Source organism: Gopherus flavomarginatus, chromosome 5 (assembly GCF_025201925.1).
Source record: "Gopherus flavomarginatus isolate rGopFla2 chromosome 5, rGopFla2.mat.asm, whole genome shotgun sequence".
Taxonomy (NCBI): Eukaryota; Metazoa; Chordata; order Testudines; family Testudinidae; genus Gopherus; species Gopherus flavomarginatus.
Window position 1 is genome coordinate 13,405,629 of NC_066621.1, and position 26,175 is coordinate 13,431,803.

Consider the following 26,175-nt stretch of genomic DNA (forward strand, 5'->3'; position numbering starts at 1 on the left):
ATGCGGGTTGCGGCGTGGGCCCAGCGAGCCAATAGTGAGGCACGGCGGAAGCATCGCGAGAGTTGGCGGGGCAGTCGCCCCTGCCATTTTGCTGGGGGAGCAGATTTGGGAGCCCCGGCCCGGAGGAGGAGGATGCTGCGGCTGCGCTGCAAGGCCCGGAGCGGTTCTCACCCGCTGCCCGGCCTCACGGCGCATTCCCGCCTCCGGGAGCTGCAGGCCGCCCTGGCCGCTCTCACTGGGGTGCCGGCCCCGGCCCAGCGCCTCCTGCTCGGCTTCCCCCCGCGGAGCCTGGACCTGAGCGACGGGGAGCGGCGGCTGGGGGAACTCGGCATCCACTCAGGTGAGGAGCGTGGGGACACCGCCCCCCTTCCCTGGCGGGCGGGCCCGGGGGGCTGCCCTTGCCCAGGTGACAGGCCTGAGCTTGGGGAGCTCTGGGCTGCCTCCATCATGGGCAGGGCAGCTCCCCTGGGCAGCGCTTGCTGGGGGCCCAGGCTGCGGGGCAGCGTCTCTTCCCCTCACCCTAGGGCGGCGGGGCAGGGGGTGTAGTCTAAAGGCTGAACCCAGTGGGGGGAGGGGAATCCCGCTGACCCCAGTGAGATCCAAAGTGCAGGGAGGTGGCTGGGTGCCCCACTGGGCAAGGCTGGTCTAAGAAGTTAGTACTTGCCCTGGAGTGCTCGAGATGCAGAGAGAACAGACACAGGACAAAATGAGTGGAGGCAAGAGGATCGTGCATAGAAATATGCATTTTTTGTCACTAATTCTAGAATGAATGTTGTAGAGGCTACTGGGTTAAGAATATGTTCAGGGTGCCCCTATAAATTCCTCTGATCATGCACATGGCTCACTGAAATTGTTATGGATTAGTATGAATTTCCTTTCTGGAGCTTATTTCATTCTCTCTGCAAATATTAAAGCCTTATGGGCCTGCTTCAACACAGTGTAAAGAACATGTAGCAAAAGCTTTAGTCCTCTCTGGCGTAAAAGGCACAACATTAATATTCTGCTGCGTACAGCGTTGTTCCTCAGCTCAAGACGGGAAGAGCAAAAGAATGCCATACCTAATCGAAACTGCATTTCAGCAGATTATAATTACCTGACCTGAAACTTGGTTGGGACATTGGGGGTACCACCCTTTAATAAAAAATTGATTGCAAAATAGTGCTGTCAGTGACTGTCCAACCTGTTTATCAGAAGATGTTTACATTTACAGAAACTATTTCACTGTCTCTAAAGTGGGTTTTCGAGAGACTAAAACAAAAAGAACTGCATATCACTGCTGTTCCAGATTTGGACAGTAAACTTGAAAACATTAACTACTGTGCTAATTTGGAGACTTCAGTACAAACCCTGTGTCTTTATCTGAACTAGCAATATACAGTGAGAGCCCAAAGCTACAATCATCTGCTGTATCATGCTGTGGCTTCTTATGTAATTTATTTAATTGGTAATGCTTTCTGTTGTGCTGATCTGAGTGTCAGAAGGCATGATATACTGGAGGCTTTAAATGATTTGCTTCTCTGTTTTTGTAGTTTTTCCCTTTCTGTTTATAAGCACTTTGGTGAAACAACTCTGCATTTCATCTACCTAATCCTCACCATTCTTGATTCTTTATTTTTGACAGGTGATACTCTAATTGTTGAAGAGGACACAACCAAACCCAAGACTGAGTCACCTGTGGTTGCAAAAAGGAGTGTCCCTACTTTGGTCAGGGAAGCACTGCCTGTACTTGCAAGGAGGGTTGTTCCAGCAGATAACTCCTGTCTCTTCACAAGCATATTCTATGTGGTAGAGGGAGGCATTTATGATCCAGCATGTGCTCCAGAGATGCGCAGTCTTATAGCCCAGATAGTGGCAAGTGATCCAGAGTCCTATTGTGAGGCAGTACTAGGGAAAACCAATGAAGAGTATTGTGAGTGGATCAGAAGAGAAGATACATGGGGAGGAGCCATTGAAATATCCATTCTGTCTAAGTTTTATCAGTGTGAAATCTGTGTAGTGGATACACAGACAGTCAGAATTGACCGTTTTGGGGAAGATGCTGGCTATGCTAGGCGGGTCCTTCTGATTTATGATGGGATTCATTATGATCCACTTGAACGTAAAATCCCTGACTCAGACATCCCTCCCCTGACTATTTTCTCAACAAATGATGACATTGTTCTTGCACAAGCATTGGAATTGGCAGATGAAGCCAGACGAAAGAGGCAGTTTACTGATGTAAATCGCTTTACACTAAGATGCATGGTGTGCCAGAAGGGGTTAACTGGACAAGTGGAAGCCAGAGAACATGCCAAGGAGACTGGGCATGCGAACTTTGGAGAAGTGTGACATCTACATGAGGATGGTTACATCTACTACCTCACTGCTCCAGAATAAGATTCTGGGTTTTCAGATAAGCTATATGTAAGCATAAAAAACTCCCTTCAAAGCTTGAAAAACCCTCTTAACTTAATGATTGAGATGCACAGGTTTGTTACGGTTAGTGTGCAGGTTTACAGATAGGTATGCAGTAGTGACACACTCTTCCCAACTACTTTTGAATAGGTAACTTCGTGCATGCCGATTTTAAAGTAACTGGCAGCTGTTTGTTGTATGTTAGCAGCTAAAAGTCCTGACTCCTGAAGAACCTTATTTTCTGATGGAGAAGCTGCTGTGTGACATGGCTGGACATACATACAATACTGTATCTAAAGTTACATAGACTTAGAATCACAGTTGAAATCTAAACTCTGAATTATTGGGTTTAGTTATAATCTTTCAGTACTTGTAAACTGGTCTTAGTTTGGCATATTCATGTGCCTATCAGCATTTTGTACGAAGAGTTACACAGTAACTCTTATACATTCAAGCAGTTTTTGCAGCAGAGATGCCTATAGTGCATACTTCATATAGAAATGGTAACACCAAAGTTGCCCTCTATTAGGTCACAATGAACAATAGTAGAATGTACAGTCTGATAGTGGCTGTACTGAGAGCCTTTTTAAATTGAGTAGAGTTAAGTACCCAATAAATTTAATAATTTTTCCATAGATACTACTTGAAATGTAGTTTAGTTGCTTGAAAATTGTGTCAACCCCTCTGTTTACACTGCATCAGGATGTTGGCATGTTTCTTGAAATACTTGGATTCTTGGTAACAATATGATCTCAATTCCAGCAAGAAGGAATTACAGTAGTTGAGATTCAAATTACAGATTGTATTGGTTAAACATTAAAATATAGTTTTGATTAAGTGTGGCTGATATTGTGGCCACTAAAAGTGTTAATAAGTTGTACCAGGCTCCAGGTAGTGTTAGCACTTTTTTTAATCTTTGGTTCTTGCTCTTTTACAGGTCAAAGGCTTGTTTTTTCAGAAAGTCAGAGCATTTATCCAAAAAGGAAAAACTTGAAGTTCCTTTGTTTGCATGCTGCCAGATGCTCTTTAACTTGCTTGATTTCTCCCCAGTGATTAAGTAGCAAGACCTCTATTCCAATAAGGAATGGAGCAGTTTTTCACAACAAAATAAGCTAGGTAAAATTCTCTACTTCTGAAATGACAAAAGCAGGGATGTCAAAACTGGTACAATAAAGAAATCTTATCTTTATGGTGGAGTGTGAGGCTTAATGTAGAGTGCTTTGAGATCATCTAAATTAAAGATGCTATAGATGTGCATATTACTGAAATTATTTCTTAGAATGCCTTAACATGTGTGTTAAGGCATTTAAACTCTTTTAGCCATGTTTTAGGTCTGAAATGCCTTCTGAATGCTTGTGCAAATGGGGAACAAAGATATACATCTTCATAATAAAGTAGTAATGTGTTGGCTTCAGGAATGGAAACTTCTAGTTAGTCAAAGACAGCCAATTTACTAAGGCTAGCCTAACTAAAGCCCTAATTCTGGAAAGCCCCCTTAAGCACCTGCTTAAGCAATTTCCTTAATTGGAGCCCTCATGCATATTATAAGTATAGGGATAGTTCTGTGGACCCTCCATGGAACTAGGAATGTGCTTGTAGTTACATGTGTATAGCTTGTCTTGTTTAGGCCTTAATCCAGCAAAGTAGTATAAAAACAGTATAATCACCAACAGTATAATGGACCAGAATTCTTTTACTCAGTATTAAGTTACATTGCACTCGTGAGTTTGTTACAAAAATCAAGTTAGCTGCTAGTGTTAAGTCCACTTACCTTTTAGACTTGTTTTAAACTGTTTTTCATGCTCGACTAGAAGCAGATGCTTAAAGCTAGGAACATGAAAGATACTGTATTATAAACACTTGAGATGGAATTTGGGTTACTGACTAGACCAAGGGACTGTCAGACTCCTACATTGTATTCCCAACTTTGTCAGTGAATGGGTGAGACACCCTGGACAAATTGCTACACTTCAGTTTGTATATTCAGCTATAAAATGGGTATAATATCTACCTCACAGAGGTATTGTGAGGCTAATGGATTGATGTTTGTAAAGTGCTTGGATGAAAGGTGCTACATAAGTGCAAAGTGCAATTACTGTGTGCCAAGTTAGCAAACTTATTCTTGGCTTTTGGGAACATAACTTCTGTACTGCAAAATCCTTTAGTTTTGTGCTCTGGAATCTGCAATATAAGACTTGATAAATCTTTGCATACGTTGTAACAGAGTCCACACTTTATCTGCAATGGATCTCTAAAGTGGATAGCATGGTCACAAGTGTTTGTTTGCCCTGTTTTAATACTAAAAAAAAGTCTGCTTTATTTAATTGAATCTGCTAGATTGTATTTAATGCAAGTGTCATTCTCATTGCTTGAATGTGCGTTTAGTTACCTAGAAAATCAGATGGATTTGGATCTGAAATCACAACTGAACTGCTGTAATACTTATTCAGATTCTTTTAGTGTAACAGTTAACTTTGAAAAATTAAGATGTTGAATTTTAACAGAGTAGAGTAATTTACAGAATTTAATTAAAAGATGGAGAGTGATCAGTTACCTTCCTCCAGGCAGAAAATCTAAATTGTAAAATATATTTGAAACAGCAACTTCACATGTTTTCTCCTTATGGCAAGATCTTATAAATTTGTGCTAGCTTCATTGTCTGATTACTACTAGCATGTGTGTACCCTTTCTTTACAGTACAGACATGGAAATATCATGAGCGATTTCCTTATCTCAGGGGAATCAACCTGTGACTTTTTTTTTTTTTCAACACCTCTGTTAATTGACTTGCACTGAAGCATTACTACTTGTAGCTCCAAAATACTAATTGTGGACAGTTTCTAAAATTAGTTGTTCAAGACAGCATGAACCTTAAGCTCAGGTAACTGGATTTGATGATGATATCTGTAAATAATGACCCAAAAAAATCATATGGACTGATGTCCTTAAAACTCCCTCTGAATATTATTAGCACTAATTTCCATGCTGAGACTAGAGATTGAATGGGCCATGGAGACTGAACTTCCTACCCCTAGAGGTAGATTCCTTGGTAAAGGTTGAAGCACACTACTATCCTTTTGAAGCTGGCCTGTGCAGGACTAGTTCTCTGATTAATTATAGGACTGCAACTTCCAGATTGCCAGTCTGGCCCTTTTCACCAGCACTCAATTCCTTTTCCTGAAGAAGGGAGGAAAGAAGCTTAACAAACTCTAATCATGTGGCCTTTCACAAACATTTTATATTGCATGAAGAAATGCACATCTCATGATTTTCACAGCACTTTAAAAGCTTATCAAAGTTTACATGTTTAGCAGTGTTTTGCAGGGACCTAGCCTGATGTAAGTGTGGTGTTGCAGTAAAATAACTGACAGTGAACAATTTCTAAAAATCTTGATACTAAAAACATACCCATGTATTCCAGTGACATAACATCCTGTTTTATGAGCACAGGTTATTTCTTTAAACATGTGCCCTATATTGCAAAACTCATTATTGCACCAATAAAAATGCATGCATATTTTTGGTGTAGTGTTCATTTGTGGCTTAAGTCTTGGGGTTTAGGTGGAAATACCTGAATAAGTGACTGGAGCATCAGTTAGTCTTCACAAGCCACTAACAAAAACCTGGCCCTTGTAGTTAGTTTCAAAGGCAAATAAGCACTTGTAATATAGCTATTCTGTGTAATTCATGGACAAGTAGAGTTTTCTGAGACAAAGTGAGTCAAAACACTACAGCGTTCTTGTAAGGTCCATTAAAGTGTATAAGACATTCCACAATGTAAAATAGTCTTTGCAGTGTACAAAAAAGAAAATCACTTCTAAAGGGCAGTGCATTTAATATGGTCTCAACCAGGGGGTTGGAAGTGTAATTAGATCAACTTTTGAAACTTGAAATACTGCATTGTGTTTTTTGTAATGTAAATTGAAAATGCATCTAATTCACTAAGGAGCAATGTAGCTTAGTTGTCAGCACACAGTTAACAGAGGTGGGTGGTTTGTTTTCTTTTAAGCACTTCAGTTCAAAAAGCACTTTGTGCAAAATCACTGCATTCAGTCTCAGTCCAGTTAAACTATTAGCTTTGATACTTCAAAAGGAGGTTGTTTTGGACAATAAGAATCAAAAAAGACATGCACAACAGAAGACTCCTCCAGAAGGCTGAAAAACTGATGCTACAGTGCAAAAACCATTGGGGTAAGGTCATACCTTCAGCAAAGGCAATGCAAGCTTTGTCTTTGACTTTAATGGAGGTGTGATTTCACCTACAGTTGCTATATTGTGCAGTGGTAAATGCTGCAGACAAAGTAGTCTGAAGCATACTGTACATGAGCATGAAGCACAACACTGGAGCTTCAGTAGTACACAAAGGACAAAGTTGTATAATTGATTCCCACTCTTGATTGCAAGAGTAATATACAGTAGTTTAAATTAAAAAAATAGAATACATCTTACCAGCCCAGTTAGACAATGTAACCTTTAGCAAATAAATTCACAATACTGTAGAAGGAGGATATTGAACTGAAAGGAGCATAGGATGTAGTTAAGGTAGAAGGACATGGTTGTCAGAAGTTGGAGAGGAAACCTGTGCAAGATGGCAGAAGACAGAAAAGGAGGCTTCTGGGGTCTCAAAATATAGTGTTAGTAACTTGAGTCTATCTTCTATGCACACAAGTTCACATCAGAATCCTGTCATTACTTGTGGCATATTTTGTCCAATCATATTTTCCAGCATTCTCATTCAGGGGCATTGCTGTGAGGACTATACAGAAGGCAACTTGTATGTCTTCTGAAGCCTTTTGAATTTGCCATTTTGAACAGTGCATCATTTTACTTTTAAATCTGTACGATTAAGTGATGCTGTATATTAACTTTGCTTATGGGGGGGGGGGAGTGAACAATGTGTCGGTTAAACCATTTGTCTTCTGCATAAGATTTTCACTGGTTGCTTGGTGTACAAAAACCCATGTAATGGTTATACCGGGGTAGGCAACCTATGGCACGTATGCTGAAGGCAGCGCGCAAGCTGATTTTCAGTGGCACTCACACTGCCAGGGTCCTGGCCACCAGTCCAGGGGGCTCTGCATTTTAATTTAATTTTAAATGAAGCTTCCTAAACGTTTTAAAAACCTTATTTACTTTACTTACAACTATAGTTAAGTTATATAACTATACTATAGTATAGTTTAGTTATATATTATAGACTTAGAGAAAGAGACCTTCTAAAAATATTAAATTGTATTACTGGCACGCGAAACCTTAAATTAGAGTGAATAAATGAAGACTTGGTGCACCACTTCTGAAAGGTTGCCAACCTCTGGGCTATACGGTAGTCTGTTCAACTTGAGGTCTGTTTGACCAAGTATGCTGATCCTTTAGAAATCTCATGCACTTGATGTATTTCTCATTTCTTAACACCAGAGGGGGGTGTTAACACATCTTCCCAGTCAATTTGGGAATTTTATACATATGAATGATGAATAGTCTTTGTACTCAGTCTATCTGAAGTAATACGTTTGCAAGATGGTTTACCCCAACTGAGTACTGTAGTTTGACAAGTAACCCGCCCCCCCACCCCCCAAGTCAGGATCTGAATGAGTAGATACTGGGCTTAATTGGATTAGTTTTCATGGCCATTTTGTAAGGCTAAACAAGTACTAGAAGGTATTAAATTTTGAACTGCAACTACACCTCTACCCTAATATAACGCTGTCCTCAGGAACCAAAAAAATCTTACTTTATAGGTGAAAATGTGTTATATCGAACTTGCTTTGATCTGCCGGAGTGCGCAGCCTGCCCCCACCCCCACCCCCTCGGAGCGCTGCTTTACCGCATTATATCCAAATTCATGTTGTAGAGGTGTGTATTAGGGCACCTATTCTCCCCTTGGTGCACAGGTGGTTTAACACTAATGAGCTTCCAAAACTACGTATGTTGTTATATGGCCTTGTCTTCAGTAGGAGAAAAGGTATGTTTAACCCATGTTAAGTAGCCACATATTACAAAGCTTGTGAAGACAAGCCAGTTGCAGTTTTAACTCATTTCAGCTGGCTTTGGTAAACCCTGTGGGGGAATTTCTCGTTGCCAGGGGGTTTGTAAGCAGCCCTATTTTCCTGGGAGCAGAAATCAGTTGAGTGCAGTCTTTCTTTTGTTGAAAGTGATATTTGCACTAAAACCCATAATCTAGTCAAGAGTCTGTTACTATATTTCTCTAGTTGACTGCCTACATGGTCCTGGAAACAAAGTACATAGACAAAATGGGATGTCTGTGGGGGAGTGAAATACTAGTGATGGTGAAAACATTTCCTCATGCATTACTATGTTTTTGCAGCAAGGATTGTATTGCCCACCAAAATTAAGTCTCTCTTTTGAACAAACATCCTAGGCAGTTAGCTGCCCCACAAAACATTGGGAGCTAGTTGCTACTTCCAGTATAATTGTCATTCCGTGACTTAAATGTTTGTTTTCAGAAATATCCTTTGATTTTTGTACAATATATTAATAAAAGCTGCATTGCCCTGTAACAGGACATAACTGGTTTTGAAAATTGTAGTAACGCCTAAAATGTAAGCAATCTTTCATACTTTCGGTTTTAAATGAGATTGGGCCTCCAGTTTTCACTATTACCTTCCTGTTCTGGCTTGGACCAAGTGAAGTAAAACTACAGTGGAGAGGTGGGGCAAATCACTGCTTTGCTACTCTGATTCCAAGCACCATGAAGCTATTTGTAATGAATGACTGGCAACCAAGCAATTAATAAACACATCTTCCCAGCCTGACAATGGCTGCAGTGTCCTTTGTACTATGGGAAAATAAGAGGGGGAGAGATTATACTGTAACTGTGTTGGAAGTCAACTCTTGAGTTGTAACTGTATCTCTAATACTCACTACTTCTGACATTGAGCAAATCATTTAAGATCTCTGCCTTCTTTTATTCCTTCTGTAAAATGGGGAAACTTATCTCACAGCTGTGTTAAGGTTCAATATTATAACGTATTTTGAAAACGTGACATGCTATGTAAATTAGCATTTTGCCTAATTAATTGGTTTGGTGCTGAACTGTACACAGCTGACAGGAGAAAAGTGCCTGACAGTCCTACACAGCCAAGTGGAAATAGCACTACATACAGGTGACCAGCCCAGCCTGGTAAGATATCTTATCCACAAGCGCATTTTAGTCCTTTCCGCGCCCCCCGCAACACACCCTCAGTGTCTATACTGAATTATTTGTATTTATCAATAGGGTGAGGTACATTGAACTTGTTAACACGTCCAAAGTCCTTTTGTGTTGGGAATGGAGTGTTTGCCTATATCATTGTGTGTGCTTCCTACTGTATATATAAAATCACGCACAGTTTAGATTACTCCTGCCCTATATTGTTGGAAGGACATGAAAAACAACGCAGGTTCTCACTGATGCATTATATCATGGATAGGGTCTTTAGTTTCTGTGCAGTCAAACAGGGACTTTTTATAAGCTGACTCCTTAGAGGTGCTGTGCCTTTGATACTTTAATGGGAGATAAGAGTGCTATGCCCCTTGCAGATCAGGACTTAAATTAATAAATGCTACGACATGTTTAATTCACGCAGAGGGTATCCGGCTGCGAGGGGTTCTATTTTCAAGTAGTTAGAACTATTCTGAGTCCTGCTAAATCAGTAGAGGTGCTGATAGCATAACACATGGCTTGGAATATCTACAAAACAAAATTCTATTTGCACTTGCAATAGACTCTAGGACTGGAAGGGACCTCGAGAGGTCATCGAGTCCAGTCCCCTGCCCTCATGGCAGGACCAAATACTGTCTAGACCATCCCTAATAGACATTTATCTAACCTACTCTTAAATATCTCCAGAGATGGAGATTCCACAGCTTCCCTAGGCAATCTATTCCAGTGTTTAACTACCCTGGCAGTTAGGAACTTTTTCCTAATGTCCAACCTAAATCTCCCTTGCTGCAGTTTAAGCCCATTGCTTCTTGTTCTATCATTGGAGGCTAAGGTGAACAAGTTTTCTCCCTCCTCCTGATGACACCCTTTTAGCTACCTGAAAACTGCTATCATGTCCCCTCTCAGTCTTCTCTTTTCCAAACTAAACAAACCCAATTGTTTCAGCCTTCCTTCATAGGTCATGTTCTCAAGACCTTTAATCATTCTTGTTGCTCTTCTTTGGACCCTCTCCAATTTCTCCACATCTTTCTTGAAATGCGGTGCCCAGAACTAGACGCAATACTCCAGTTGAGGCCTAACCAGCTCAGAGTAAAGCGGAAGAATGACTGCTCGTGTCTTGTGTAAATACACTTGAGTAAATACACTTTTCTGATTACTTAACTTGCCTGCATAGAGAGGAAAAATAGGCAAGAACCAGCCAGAAGCTTGTCATAGAGCAAACCACCTAAACGGAATGTCCTTTAACTTGTTGAGCCACATATTTTTGACTATATTGTGGGAGTGCATATCAAGTGTTAAAATAGGTCATGTTTTTATTCAAAGGTAATATCAAACATATTTATAGATTTAGTACGGTCAATGTTTGTGCCTCTCCTCCAAAAGGAACCTTGTTGTTAATTATTAAGCAAAGAGAATGTGTGGCTTGTGGAAAGCTGTTGTGCAGTCTATTTTATTACCAAACCCACAGTAATGGGAAGAAAAATATCAAGTAAAAGACAGAAGAATTGTAAGCAGTTTCTTTTTCCAAATACTATTTTGCTCACAAGGAAACTGCCAAACTACTGAAAGGTAAAATTATTTGAAAAAAAGTTTTCCAAAATTTAAGAGAATTTCCATAAACCACGTTCTAATTAACGGGATTAGGAAGAAACTGTACCCAGGGACAGCTTATTCCATAACCATCACTACAGAGTTTTTTGCATCTTCCTCTAAAGCATTTGGTTCTGGCCTCTCTTGGAAACAGCAAACTGCACTAAATGAGCACTTGTCCAGCGTGGCAATCCCTATTTTCCTAACTAGAAAATGATATAAACAAGAGGGACATAAATCTAATTCATTCATTAGTGAAATGCAAATAAATTTTTAAATATAATTTGCTATCTGATATTAGACCTAGAGTAAAGGGATTTTTTTTAAATGACTTTAAAACAAGTATGCTATTGCAGATGGAACACTTGTATATATCAGTAGAAGTTTCATGACCCAAGGATTACAGGATTGGACCACAATTAGTGTCCTTTGGCTGTAATGGTATATATGGAATAGCGTGACCTTTAAGTGCCTGTGTATGGAACAACACTGTTGCAGACTATGAATCCTGAGTGGGCATAATGTATATTTACAGCTGTGCTGCATACCACCAAGCATGTGTCCTCCTGAATTTGTTTATGCACTAACATTAAATGTTACATGGTAGTAATTGTAAGAAAAATATCAACTCTGCTACAATCTTCTGCTCCAGATGAAGCAAGATTCTTTTTTACAGCAAAATAAAATAAACGGCTTGGGACATTTTGAACAGAGACATATTGCCCTTAGTTTTAGGACAAGAGAGAAATGGTAAAATGTATAAACATTTTCAAAAGCACTCAGTGTTGGCTTAATTCTGCTCCCAGTGAAGGCAATGGAGTCTTATTTATTTCAATAGGAGCAGTGTTAGGTCAATGCTGAGTATTTTTCAAAATCCCAACCCATACTTTTAAATTTATATTAATTTTCAAGACTATATTTATGAACTGAGCAATTGGTAGGTAGATCGGTGAAGTCTTAGGTTTCTTAAATACAACCAACCATACAACTCTTTCCTCTATGGATCATCTTTATAGAGCATGGATGCATAAAATGCCAATTATATATCAGGGAAGGAACATAAATGTCAAATCCACTCAATTATACAGGCTAGTGGTGTTTTAGGGGTAAAACTGAGGACCAGCAACTCTGACATCCAGCCTGATTCTCTTCCCAGGGATAACCGCATGGATCGCTCACCTGGTTTTAATGCTGAAATGGCATTAATTCCTGCAGGTAACTCTCTGCAACTGTCCCTGGGGTCTCAGGCATGTGGCAGCAAGCTGTATCGTTCGTGTGTGTCCCCCTTCTCTTCGGATCCATGGCTTTAGGAGACCGCCCCTTCCTTGTTCTAGGACCCCCATACCCTCTGCCATTTGATTGGAGGATGACCTGGAAATGCTGAGAAGCGAATCTCTGTGCCTCTTTGGTCCAGCTGCCTCTTTGCCTTAGTTTTTTCTACATGGCTTTGTATGGCTAAACAACAGTTCCACCTAACTATTCAAGGCAGTGCTAAGGGAATACATGTTGCAATAGGAGCAGCTCCTTTCTTTGATAACTGAAGCTTGTACCCCTGAGTGAGCCTGTCAGCTAGTGGATTTGAGTGATGGGAGTTTGCTGCTGGTGTTATTCTGGGATTTTTTTGGTGGCTGGATGTGGGAAACCTCATGGAGCAGATGTGAGCAGCAGAAAAAAGCCCTGCACTGCTCACCAACCAGAAGGGGTGTAACTTTAATAGTAGCCTTAGATCTTAAAGTCAGGGAAACAGAAAAGGACAACTCATTCTTTTAACAGCTCCTACTGCACAGCAGAGTCAGCTGAGTGATTCAAGGGATGGCTCAGTCTGAAAATAATATCTGGACTCTATCTGCCTAATGGAGACAGACTGCAGAGGTGACATGCGTGTTCGTGGAGGTGAAGATGCTACCAAAGGAAATGTCTTTTCACTTCAGATGACGAGTGGCTTTGAATGAGAAGTGGAAGGTGTTCAGGCAGGAGAGGGAGTGAAACCCTCGGAAGTAGAGAAAGTATCATGGGGGGATGGAGCCAGGAGGATTGAGCTTTGCACAGGACCTATGGCTCAACATTCAAACCTTCCTTGTTAGAAAAAATATTTCCATGCTCATCACCATCTGTGAGTGCTGCGAGAGTGCTTTAATGGCATTTGTAAATAGTTTTTTTTCCCCCTTTTTGCAGTCTGTGGCAAGTGCTAATGCAAATGGCAGAATCATGATGGAAAGTGTGTGCACTCACACTTACTCTTATTTCGTCTCCCACAAAAATAAAACATTAACTCTCAGTATGCACTATGCCAGGGCTAACACTGGGCCTCAATCCTGCATGCGCTCTGCCTGTGAATTCTCACTGGGCCAAGGTCTCCCTTGATCTAACAGTTGCAAGTTACACTCGGGAGTTTTGTTAATAAATGGCTTGCACTTAGACTTGAATCTGCAAGCCCTTATGCACGTGAGTAGCTGTTACTCACAGCAATGACACCACTGAGGTTAGGGCTACTCACATGAGCAAGAGTTGGCAGACTCTAATCCTGTTCCTGCTGCAGTCACTAGGAGTTGAAGGCACACGACAGGGTCAATACACAAGGTCAAATTAAAGTCACTGATTTCACTGGCATTACCAGCCTGAGTTGCTTGACTCCAGCAGCAGCTGAAAGCAGCTGTTACAATAGCTTGAGAGAAAGGTGCTATTGTCTAAAAGCAATCAGTTGCTTATATGGCTGAGGGAAAAGTTTCCCCTGCTTGATTGGTGTCGAAGTTCACAAAACAGTCAGGAAGCAGGAATGCATATTGCATGAACTCATTGCTGTGGGTGCTAGGTTTGCTACAAAGACTGTTAATGGAGATACATATGATTGGGATATCTGTAGGGGTGGTCCAGTCTTGGAAGCCTTTCATAGAATATCCGGATTGGAAGGGACCTCAGGAGGTCATCTAGTCCAATCCCCTGCTCAAAGCAGGACCAATCCCCAACTAAATCATCCCAGCCAGGGCTTTGTCAAGACTGACCTTAAAAACCTCTAAAGGAAGGAGATTCCACCACCTCCCTAGGTAACCCATTCCGGTGCTTAACCACGCTCATAATGAAAAAGTTTTCCCTAATATCCAATCTAAACCTCCCCCACTGCAACATGAGACCATTACTCCTTGTTCTGTCATCTGTTACCACTGGGAACAGCGGGTCCCTCCCCCTTCAGGTAGCTGAAAGCAGTTATCAAATCCTCCCTCGTTCTTCTCTTTAGTGATACACAGACACAAGCTTGCTTTACTAGCAATGCACATTTTTATAGCTGAGGGGAAAAAAATCATCCTATTAAAGCTCTTCTGCACTGAGCTGTAAAATCTAAGCTACTTAACCACATAAGAGAATAAACTTGCTGAGAACTAATATATTCACTGCCACACACTACTAGACACCTCATAAGAGAGCTAATTATTATGTACACACACATTTTGGTCAAGGCTATGAGTTTGACTCCTCCAAACGTCACTAAATATGCAGAAGAACAGGATACCAGATTAAGGTGTCTCCTGTGAGACCTATTTAAAATGTTTAAGACAGAGGCAGGAAGTTAGAGGGATGGGGGGCAGCAGAAATAAAAGAGCTGCTCAGTGACCTGTAAGAAGTGACTTGGTTGTCTCAGTCTAGCTGAGAGAGGACAGGTGATCTTACAATAAGAAACACCACAGCAACTGACATGCCTGTTCAGTCTCAGCAAAAGTTGGAAAGCAATGGGTCTATTGACAAAAGACAAGGGGCAAGAAGCCAAGGAGTCAGGACTTCAGTTTCTCCAGGTATAAAAGAGTGATGTTAGTACCTTTCTCCCAGGAATAATAAGGGAATGTTCATAAAACACTTTCCCTCAGATGAAAGTTGCTCTAGGCATGCAAAGTATCAGCATTCTGAAAGGATTACATCACCCTGCAACTGACCTCCTTAGGTCCAAGGAAGAGGTATTTTGTTAGCATCAAGAGAGGAGGAGCTTGCCCCACCTGTACCTGTTCTGTGGACAGAGGACTAAAGCATCCTGAGTCAGCCAGTCTGCACACCTCAGTTGCACTAAGCCATTGACAAAGGAAAAGGGAGAGAAAATGGCCCCACTTAGGAGCAGCGAAGAAGCTTCTGGTGACAGTTGAGAAATTAGTTTAACTTTCATTTGTTCACCTGTCTCTTTGGCGTTCCCTCAACTAACTATCAGACCCCTTTTTGCTGCACTCACCCTCTCTCCGGCTACCACAAAGGGTACCCCACCCTCTGATCTCATTGGCTATCATGGTATGAGGCCAAGAGCTTTGATTGGTCAAGAAGAGTTCCACCCCACCCCCACATCAAGCCCCTCCCTCCCTCGTTACTTTTGAGAACAGCTGGAGTGAGAAGTTGGGAAGAGGATTTGTGATTGGGTGGTAGTCAACAGCAGGGTGGGTGAGGCATACCTGTCCAGGTAAGTCAGTGATAGGTCATAAGCAGAACAGGATAGGAGGGGTTTCTGTTCCTTGCTTAGAGAAGCAGAGACTTTTGATCCTTCGCTCCCTTCTAGTTAAGGTGAGTTAATCTCTAACTGAGCTGTATTTGTTTAACATAAAGTGGAGAGTTTCTGGGACAGCTGGGGAGGAGTGTGGTGGACTAGGAGTTTGGGAAACAGCCTTTGAGTCTTACTCAGATTTCCTCCCTGCAATTTCAGTATCTGCTGCTGCAATCTGCCTGCTCTGCAGGGGCTGTGGATGAAATTTCAGGTAAAGCTTTCTAGATTTCTCACTGCTTCCTTATTAGTGCTGAGGAAAGGTTCCTCTGCAACCAGCTTTGGTGACAGAAATTAAAAGCTTCTAATGAGTGACAAGTAATAGTTTATTTTGCCTGGTTTCTAGGGAGAAGACTAGTGAGAGTGGGAGATAAAACTCACAAGGGTGGCATGTAAATCCCAATGACTCTAAATCAGGATTTTACTCGGGGTCTTTAGCTTCTAGACCCTAAAAATTAAAATGGTTTTATGATCAGTAGTTTGGGGGGTAGAGGGAGTCTTTAATTTCTTCTGATTTAGAAGCATGTGATGTTCTTAATACAGTTTCCCATGCTAGTTAGAAGTTAACAAGAAAAACTTAGCAATTAAATCTGCTTATGTAACCAAGAGGAACTGGTATGACAGTAGCTTCCATCTCCTTTCAGCTTGAACCTTGATACCTCTGATCCTGTTGTTGTAGAACTAAAAGGAGTTGCAACTTTAGCTGCCAAGAATTTTAGTTGAACTTTTTTGTGCCTGTGGAAGTGGTCTGTTGAACAAGATTGTGCCCTTTGCACCTGTGTGTAAAGTGTGTTTTGTGTACTTGTTCTGCCCTAGCCAAAAAAGGCTTCATGAATGTGTTGCTCAAATAGCTGTGTCACTAATACTTGTGTTAGTAGCTGCATTAAAAGCTGCCTTGATATACAGAATTAAGTGTTGCCTAGCCCATTGCTGATGGCTGTCAAAGCTTTGAAGAGCAGTCATAGCAATGCAGATAACTGCATTTATTTGTTTGGGGTTTTTTGGTTAAACTTGATTATTGCAAAAATGGCTTTTTTTTCTCAAACAAAAAAGTAGAGAAGCTGGGTATTGTTGAAATTTAGTTTCTCAGTTTTTAAAAGTCAAAATGGTTACTGAAATGTAGTTTGCTGGCTTTTTTCGGGGGTGTGGTGGGTAAATGGGAAAGTTTTTTTAATAACTATTTTGAACCTTGCAAAGGGGGAAAAACTTCACTCAATTTTTCTTGTCAGTTTTTGACCAGATATAGTGGGTTGAAGTTCATGATGTAAGATCAGGAGTGGGTGGGGAGAGAACCTAGAAGGTCAACTCAAATTTTTGTTCTTTCCATTTTTGACACCTTTGATCTACCCCATAAGCGTGTGTGTGTGTGTGTGTGTGTGTCTTGGTAGTCCAGAAGGCTTTTCTTCCCCAGCTTTGCCCTAAAGAACAAATGAGACAGTGTATAGTAATCATGCAACTCTGCATGGTGGTTAGTTGTATATTTTTGTAAATGCCACATTTGAGGCTGTGATACAGATCCAGGTGAACTTTTTGTTCCTAATAATTAGATGAATTTAGTTCTCTTCACAAAGAGTGACTTATACCTCTTTATATAGAACCTAAACACTTGTGCTCAAATTTGTTGAGCCTGTATTTTGTTGTTTATGATATGTAACTGGTCACAGGCCATTGTTTCTGTTGTGTGGATGACAAATAGTTGTGAACAGGAAGCTAGCTTGAACTAGCCACTTCAGGTTTCAGCCATCACATAAGTAGGTGTAAGACTTCGACTTCCCACAAACACCAATTCACTCCTAAATGTTTATGAGTGGGGAACTAATGAAGAGGTTACGAGTACCATTGAAGCAAACTTGTGGGTCTCATTCAAACTAATGTTAGCATCTGGCTTCTTGCATTGTTAGCATTATTAAGTCATAGATCCCATAATGTCCTAGGGTTCTTTGCACTCAACCTGGTCCTCCTACTGCCAAACTGTTGGACAGCTGGCTGTAAAAACTACCTGCTATCCTAGACCACAGGGTAGTATTTTATTTCAAATAATACTTTATTGAACATTAAATTGAGAATTTTTAAGTATTTCCTGAATAAAGATAGAGAATAAATTCCAATACACACCGTAGGAGATATGATCCCTCCATGCATACAGCAGTCTCAGTCTGACTAATCCTGTATTACTAGATGTGGCTTCCTGATGCTGTTAAAAGAAGCCAGCTGCCACATTGCTGAAGGCCACACCAGGTAACACTACAAAGAATTGCTTTACCTTTCCTTCTGATGGGTAATACTGGCAGTGTTTAGTGGATTAAGTATTTATGGCCCTGCCCTTCTCCTCTCTGAAGAATAGGCAGCACGCATCTGGAAAATATGTATCACTCTTTTTTTTTTTTTTTTAAATATGCAGTATCACTGAGCTGTGTTTCAGAATGTTAATATTTCATGTCTCAGATTTTATGACTATAAATAACTACACCTTTTTTAAGCTAAACTTTTAGCCTTAGTTAACCTGAGTTAATCACACCCCCTAAATCCCTTAGCAATGCATTCTAGTGTTAAGCCTAGGAAAGGCCCTCTCATTCTCAGTCAACATTTGACCTCCATTTCAAACTTCATATCTTCACTTTTGCTGAAATGCTTAGTTTTTTCTCTGCCTCCATAAAGGGTTGTCACTGGATACTGTACATACAAACTTGTCTAAAAGCAACATGTTTAAAACTACCCACTCGTCTGAACTTGCCACCAGGTGTAAGGAGCTGGAAGTCTCTTGGGAGCTAATTACTGATAATAATACACTTGAGTTTAGCCTCTATCTTAAACATATTAGCCTAGAAACATTCAAATATCTGCTAGTATCAGGGGAAGAAGTGACCTCTAGAAAAGCAGCCATTGCATATGGGCTCTGCATCCATCAGTGACAATTTCCTAGCTATTTCTATTACCTGTAACAATGTCTCTGCAGTGGTCATTTTGGCATGTTGGACTTTGAGGGCTTGTCATACAATTATTCATAAAATAGGCAATATTTGTACCACATTGACTTTCATGGTCCTAACATATGTGGATTAGAAATCTGATTTTAGTCTCAAGACCAGTTGCCCATGATGGGAGAGAATGATACTGATCAGTGGCTGGATGACTCTTAGAATGTGTAGAGGGTGGGGCTGACAATAAGCTTTATGATGCAGGGCTGGTCACAGATTTAACTATGGAGTTTGTGACAGTGTGGTCAAAAGGCAGCATGGTCTAGTGGCTGGAGTAGGGAGAGAAACCAGTGTTCCATTCTCAGCTCTGCTACTGCCTTGCTGTGGGACTTGGGCAAGTTGCTTAGCCTCTGATCCTTTGTGGGAAAATGGGGATAATTTACTCCCATTCTGCACAATGCTTTAAATCCTAGGATGAAAGGAGTTCAATGTTTTGTACGTAACTGGAATTTCACTGATTCAAGAAAAAAAGTACATCTCATATGTCTCTGAATTCCAACTTGTTTTTTTTAAATCAAAGCTCTCACAGTCCCATTAAATGAGTCACTACAGCTTATCTGGACCTCCTAATCCAGTTTCACAGAGACCCTTGGCAATCTAGCGCTATCTGAAGCAAGACCCTTTCCTCTTGGCATTACAGTGAGAACAAGGAACCTCTGTGAGGTGCTCTTCTTCACACAGGCTATGCTATGAACACATCCACCCAAACTCATGACTTAGGTAAACATGCACCTCTCCCTGTGGCAGCTGACAAACTTGCATCATTTAGAGGTGTAGGGTGGAAGAAAACTAGCTCCTTGCAAAGAGGAAGCTCATGGCAAAGCAATGTGCTAGCTAGTTCAGTTAGCAAGCTGGTAAGATTTAGCCCCACCTGTTAAACTCTCCAAAATACCTTTGCTATGGGTTTTTTTTTTTTTTTCAGTCTTTGTCTATGCTACAAATTTTACCCTCTTCTGCCAATGGATGCAGTTGAACCAGCACTGAAATGTTCAAACAGCAAGTGCAGACAAGGACAAAGTGGTCAGCACAATTTCAGAAATTGCTTCATCCCATCCCAGCATGTGGGCTGAGCCTAGCGGAGCTGAGAACTAACCATGGCATTACTTTCGCTTTCTGGCTTTCTTTTCCCTTACCCATTAATCACTACCTTACTCATGTTGCAGAGACCCCTAGACTGTCAGTGGATAGCGATAGCTTGTGATCACTACCAAAAATGGGCTTGATTTGAATTGGTGGTATTTACCTTATTACAGATCTATTGAGCTTTCAAGTCTTCCAGATGACTTCTATTTTTTTTTTTAAGTCACTAACTTGTGAACAGTCTTTCAGAACAGAATGATGGCCAAATCAGACAGATCTGAAGTCCTCATTACTTCCTTAGAGTTGAATGCTAATATAGCTGATGTGTCTGAATTGGTGTGAGCAAGTTCCGGGCATAACTAATACAACACTTAACACGTCATGCTCTTTCTGCAGCTTGAGTTGGAACTACTCTACACCTGCTCCTGGAAGTTCTTGCCACAGTGATTTGTGATATGCCGAAAGAGGATTTGTGGCTAGGGACAGCTGGTCAAGATTCTGGCAGTTGTGACAGCATGTTTAGCACTAACTCAAGCCACTCTGAATTTGTAAGTAAACATTAAGTAACCTTTATTCTCCATGGCTAGCAGCTGGGTGGCCTATAAGTTCTGAAGGAGGGATTCTAGGTAGGCAGAAAGTGCGCGCATGTGCACTCTCTCTCCCTCTCTCTCTCTAGTTTTAAAATACATATTTGTACTACAGTAACATGAAGAAGCCCCTGTCATGGATCAGGACCCCATTGTATTAGTTAATGTATAAACATGGAACAAAAGGATGGTTCCTGCCCCAAAGAGTAAAGTTTTTTTTCACTCCATGCATCTGAAGTTTTTTTTTTTTTTAAACACACGAAAGCTTATGCCCAAATACATTTTAGTCTAAGGTGCCACTTTACTACTCAGTTTTTTTCATTGACTCTCTCTCTTGTATAATCCAGCAATCAAACCATTGTGCAGCACAAACACAGGCGATCTCTTAGCCTAAGCAAAGGAAGTGAAGCACAGTCCTATAAAAGACTCATCGCTACAGGCATGAATCAGTACAGCTGAATTGCAATGCCAAACTCCTTCTCTGGCTCCAAAGCAATCTTAACACGTGGCAGTTGAACTGTGGTGATATTGCTTAAGATCTATATGTTATGAAGCTCCTAGATGGTAGTACAATGGAAGTGTGTAGTGAGAGATCTATCAGTGGTAAACTTAAGTTTACAAAACAAGCTGATCACCTGCTCCCAACTGGTGCGCAGATTGGCAAACACACAGATACAGCCAATGTGCTGAGCTTTGTGTAGCACAGAATGGCTTGGCTAGTGGGGACTATCATTTTGCCTCTTCTGAATTGCTAGAGCCTTGAATCTAGACTGGGTTGTGTCAGGGCCCGCACACCCTGTTCATTGGGTAGGAGGAGTCTAGCAGGCTTGATCTCCTGAGAGGGACCAAAGTGTGACTGACTATAACAAACTGACGCCAAGTTTATCTAAAGGAGACATGTATTAAACCACACTCCACTTTGATTTAATTCCAACTAAGTCAGTAATGAAACCAGTGATTAATTTAGCCCATTAGATGGTGAAAATCATGCATTTGCATCCATCCATTAGGGCTAGTTTGTATCAAACACATTCCAGGATTAGGGAGACTAATTACTCCTCTTGGACTTGGAGCATATTCCAATGAAGTCACTGCAGTTCTGTACTGAACAGGCCCTCCATACTACTGCACACCAGAAATAGACCTGTTTATAACTAATAGGGATGGGCAAATTAGTTGCTGTATGATACCAGATCCAGCTTGATGCCTTTTTCTAAAATAAGGGAGTTTTTTCCAAGGTGGAGGTTTGTGTGTCATGCCTAATGCAGTTTTTTCCCTTTCATGCCTTCAATTTTATAGGCCTCTAACAATGCATTACAGAGTCAAATAGCATCTTACGTTGGCCTTGACACTAAGGCTTGATGTGACACAGAAGAAGAGTTGCTTACAGTCCAGTGATAACTGAGCCAGATCCTATAGGGCTTGTTTAAAATGGGGGGGAGGGAGTGTGGGAGGTTACAGAGCATGGAGAGAAGCCATCATACTCCTAAGACCTCTGAATTTCTGGATGCTTAGCCAAGTTTCCAAAACTCAATATGGCTGATCCATACAAATGTGACCTGTCCAGAGTACAACTAGCCAGCCAAATGTGTTATGGGATTAGCTTCAAAGGAAACTTAGTGGCTGCTGCCAGGGGCATGATTCTAACTGCTTGATTGGGAATGCCAAATCCTCAGAGGCAGCTTGATTATACTACCAAATGGGGTTGCCCTTAAGTAGTGCTTCTGGTGGTGAGTGGCTGAGTTGTTGTCACTAGGCAGACTGGCAGTTTCTGGATATTCAACAGTTAGATCCAGCAGGAGAGAGCTGTCCTTGGCTTCATTTAAACTATAAATACTATTGTAAGTAGCATTATGCCTAATTTCCCCATTTGTGGTTTGTTTTTGTTTTTTAAAGAGCAATAACAGCTATGACTACTTATCTGTGGAGGAAAAGGAATGTTTGATGTTCCTAGAAGAAACTATTGATTCTCTGGATACGGAAGCAGACAGTGGGGTTTCTGCTGATGAGATCGATTATGCTGAACGTTCTAAGCTCCCCAGAACATGGCCAAAGAGAGATGTTGTTCCAAAAAGTAAGGTTAAAACTTGTGTTCTGAACCCCAGAGAACTCAGGGCCTGGACTGTGGCCAGGACTGAAAGCCGTGTGATGCAGGAAATCTTAGTGGAGGGACAGAACATTATCCCAGCTTCCCTCATACAGTAAACACCTGGTAGTGCACAATTGACTAGAAAAATCTGTGCTAGGGTAGGGAGAAGTGACTAAAGGTTTATCTCTCTCCAATGCACCTAGTGTAGGTTACCCTTGGAGAAGAGCCTGCTGGTTGTCCTGGTAAAGGTAAACAGCTAGTCTGCAAAACTGTAGGACAAAATATCTATATGCTGATTACACTGGAAAATATTGAATGTTAATCTCTAGGACTCATCAGGCAATGTGCGTGTCACTAACTGCAAACTTACTATCTTTGCAATAAGAAAATATATTAGCCTCCCTATTGCTAACATGCCCCAGTAAGTCTCTTCAGTTGGGTATCTTGGCTCTGTTCCATTGGCAGCCCCATTTAAAAAGGTTAGCTCTGTATGTAACTAGTGGGTGGTCCTGATGCACTGCTCTGCATATAGCCGCATACTTAACACTTTTTTTTTTTGGTCTAGATTTGGACAGTGGGTCTCCCACTGAAAGTTTTGGTCAGCAACATGAAGTAGAACAAAAGGGTGATAAACATGGATCTCTTCTCTCAAGTTCTGCTCCAGTGGGGGTTACAAGCTCAGGCTACCGCAGTCTTCCAAGAAGTGTGAATGCAGGAAGTGCACAAACAACCACCAAGATTTCTGTCAGCAAAGCAGCTGACTTCACCAATGGTCCAAGTCGAACAGCTCAAGAACCAGGAAAGTCTTCATGGAAGATGCCCAAGAAAAGGGGGGTTGAGGACAAGTCAAATCACCAGCCCAGCATGAGTACTCAGATAAAGCCATCAGACTTGGAGTCTGTAATTATCTGCCCCCCTGAACTCTTCCAGGATCCCAGAAGCAAGGGGTCTGGCAATGGCAGTGGAGATGAGCTACTACCTAATAATTTGGAGACAAAGGGAAAAGCTGAGGAAGCAATGGGGAATGAAGCTGAAGTTGCATCACAGCATTCTGCTCCAGAGAATGCAAGGCTGCCACTGAAAGAGGAAAAGAAACGTTGTGAGAGGGGAAGAGAGAGAGCCCCTGATCTTCAAGACAACCAAGAGAAATCACCCTCAAAAGAAGCTTCTCTGGATTCAAACATCAAGCTAGGGCCTCCCACAGCCCCAAAGCCAAGAAAACTGCCACCAAATATTATCCTGAAACCTAGCAAAATCAGCCCAGCACCACTCATAGACCCCAATCACAATAGAAAAGTGCCTTCTCCATCTTCACCCAAGCACAAATCCAACACCAGTGACTCTTCTGTGGAAAAGCAGGAAAGGGCCAGGTGGGAGGCGTTGGAGAAGTTGGGACTCCTACATGATAAAGGAAGGGAATCTAAAGTCCATGTTGTCAGACCACCTACTGCTCCCAAACCAAACCCTGTCCTCATTCCTAGGGCTGGTAGTAGGGATAACTTAAACAGTGATGATGGAACGGATGTTCCTGTGAATGGGAAACCTGACCAACAACATGTTTCAGATTTACATCCAGCAGAGAGCACTGCTCCTAGCTTGAGGAAGACAATCAAATCCAACTCCTTGGAGCGTTCAGGCATAGGTCTGAGCAGCAAGGACCAGAACATGGACAGCAGCTCACTTGGCAAAACATCAGCCCTTAAGATGGCAGCTCCCAGTGATATCAGGAATAACCGAACACGCCCAGCTTCCCTCGGCACAAGGGAAGACTTTATCGAACTCAAAGCATCCAAAACTGATAACGAGGAGCTGGGGAAAAGTGACAATTGCATATCTTACCCGTTGCTAAAGTTTCCCCGGCCTACTTGTGTCAGTGTAAAAATCACCCCTAAAGGAGCTACAGATGATAACCGGCGGGAGGCTCTGAAAAAACTTGGCCTACTGAAGGAATAAACAATCAAACACTTTGTGCAAATTCACTTATGTTTTTATGCTATGCAGGAACGTCTGTCCTTCCTCTTAAGCAAAATGGGACAAAAACCGTGTGGGTGAATACAGCAAAGTTTTGTAACAGGGTTCTAGGCACACTTAAATTAATTCTGCACACTCTGAACTGGCAGTATGAAAAATGAGCGTCTTCACAGTTTGATTTCTACCCCTCCAGGGCCTCAGGAGGGCTGACCTGAATCAATACAGCCATTAGAATTATTCAAAGTGTCATGCTAAATAGACATCACATGTATATAGTGTATATAATTATTTATATGTAATGGGAATAAGTATATGGATGGGAACATTCCCCTAAATGTTTATTGCATTTGCTCCCCTAAATGTTCACTGTTTGCAAACCATAAACTCCTGGCATGTGGTGGCTGAATAGGGTAGGGGGAGCCAATTTGGGAAAGACAGGATGGCAGGATTTGGCTCAGGTAGGTGTGTGTGTCTTATTAATAGAAAACATTTATTCAAAGCTTTCTGGGACCTGATCATCACATTGGGCACATGCACGTACCTCTTGAAGCCAAGGGGAGCGATGCATATGCAACTGCCAGTGTGATCAGGACCTGGATATTTTAGCCTAGATAGAAGTGAGGAGTAAGTGTGCCTGATGCTGCTCTGCATGAAAGATGACTGGCAATAGAACTTGTATAGGTATCCGATTCAGAACTGCTGCCAAATATGAGGAAAAATACAAGTGAGTAGAAATTGGTGGTAGTTGTTGTTTTGTTGGTTGCTTTCATGAACTCTTATCTGACATCTGGTTTATTGTATCCAGCTGTATGAGCAAACTACTGATGCCTTGTCATCAGGTTTTATGTTATGCACCTTTTATCTTAGAGATTTTTTATTTTGGTAATAAACTATTATAAATGGCCAAATGACGACTGTGTATTTGTGGATTTCCTCTTTAAAAGACAGTATGTTTCAACAATAAAGTGTTGGGGAGACTGGGAAGAACATGTTTTATTCTTAAATATCTTCTCAACCTGGAGCAGTGAACCAATAAGGAAACTGTTCCCTCTGCACTTGAGTGGCAAAACCTGAAAAGTTGCACTATTTTAATGTGATATTTATTTCCATTTCTATAATATGACAGCAGTTACTGGTCTTGCTGTGATACGAAGTGAAAGCCACTAAAGTAAGCAGAGTTTCATTGAATGGTAACCAGAGCAAAACTTGATTCAACTTCTGAACTGACCTTGATATGGTCGGTTAGTTATTCTAGCACATTAGACTCTAGAGAAGTGGTAGCTACCACTAAGGCTAAATCTTTCTCTGCTATAGGCTTGGCCTCCTCTCCAAGTTCATCACATACAGACTTTTTAAATTGTATAGGCTAATTGGATTTATTCATGAGCAATGAGCCTGAGCAATGAAGCCTTGCCCCGACTTGGCAAAACTTGCAATGATGCATGTATCCAGGAGCAACATAGTCAACTCTTTAATTAATCATTGGGCACATAACATCCTGCCAGCCATGTCCCATATGGTTTTATATCAGTTACTATGGAAGACAATATTTTCCCTTCAGTGAATGTAGCTGCCTGAGGCTCGAGGAGTTGCTCATGCTTCTGAGTGATCACATGAACGCTACAGAAAATCCTGAGGCCTGAGCTGGTGAGCATGACAATTACAGTTTAGGCCTTTCAGATCTCCACTCTACAGCTCGAACCTTTTATACGATCAGAACCGTGTGTTTGTGTTACACTCAGATGACCTTTGTGCTGGAGAGAGGAAACGTGTTACAATGTCACAGCTGAGCCGAGAGCAATGTCTGCCAC

General features: G+C 41.4%; 2 protein-coding genes across 24 annotated transcripts in view; one reads left to right on the forward strand and one right to left on the reverse strand.

Moving 5' to 3' along the window:
- Positions 1 to 25,275, forward strand: LOC127051580 (ubiquitin thioesterase OTU1). 8 transcript variants are annotated; one of them, XM_050954042.1, is made up of 5 exons: positions 15,469 to 15,682; positions 17,838 to 17,897; positions 20,114 to 20,265; positions 22,201 to 22,378; positions 22,959 to 25,275. In XM_050954042.1, exons 3-5 carry the CDS (start codon positions 20,173 to 20,175, stop codon positions 24,344 to 24,346), a joined length of 1,659 nt encoding a protein of 552 aa, XP_050809999.1. In that variant the 5' UTR covers positions 15,469 to 15,682; positions 17,838 to 17,897; positions 20,114 to 20,172; the 3' UTR covers positions 24,347 to 25,275. The 8 variants fall into 8 exon arrangements, 6 of the variants coding, with proteins under 6 accessions (XP_050810001.1, XP_050810000.1, XP_050809999.1 ...); XM_050954041.1 differs by lacking the exon at positions 15,469 to 15,682 and adding an exon at positions 15,693 to 15,873; XM_050954043.1 differs by lacking the exons at positions 15,469 to 15,682; positions 17,838 to 17,897 and adding an exon at positions 2,316 to 2,403.
- The window catches only part of PFKFB2 (6-phosphofructo-2-kinase/fructose-2,6-biphosphatase 2), a 334,000-nt gene that overhangs the window by 42,835 nt on the left and 264,990 nt on the right, over positions 1 to 26,175 (reverse strand). The gene's annotated exons all lie outside the window — the stretch shown is intronic.

Bases quoted from the DNA above. Each gene is read 5' to 3' on its own strand.
- LOC127051580 (XM_050954043.1), top strand. From the start codon at position 20,173: ATGCCGAAAGAGGATTTGTGGCTAGGGACAGCTGGTCAAGATTCTGGC. The intron at 20,266-22,200 runs GTAAGTAAACAT...TGTTTTTTAAAG, and splicing joins ACTCAAGCCACTCTGAATTT to AGCAATAACAGCTATGACTA. The intron at 22,379-22,958 runs GTAAGGTTAAAA...TTTTTGGTCTAG, and splicing joins GAGAGATGTTGTTCCAAAAA to ATTTGGACAGTGGGTCTCCC.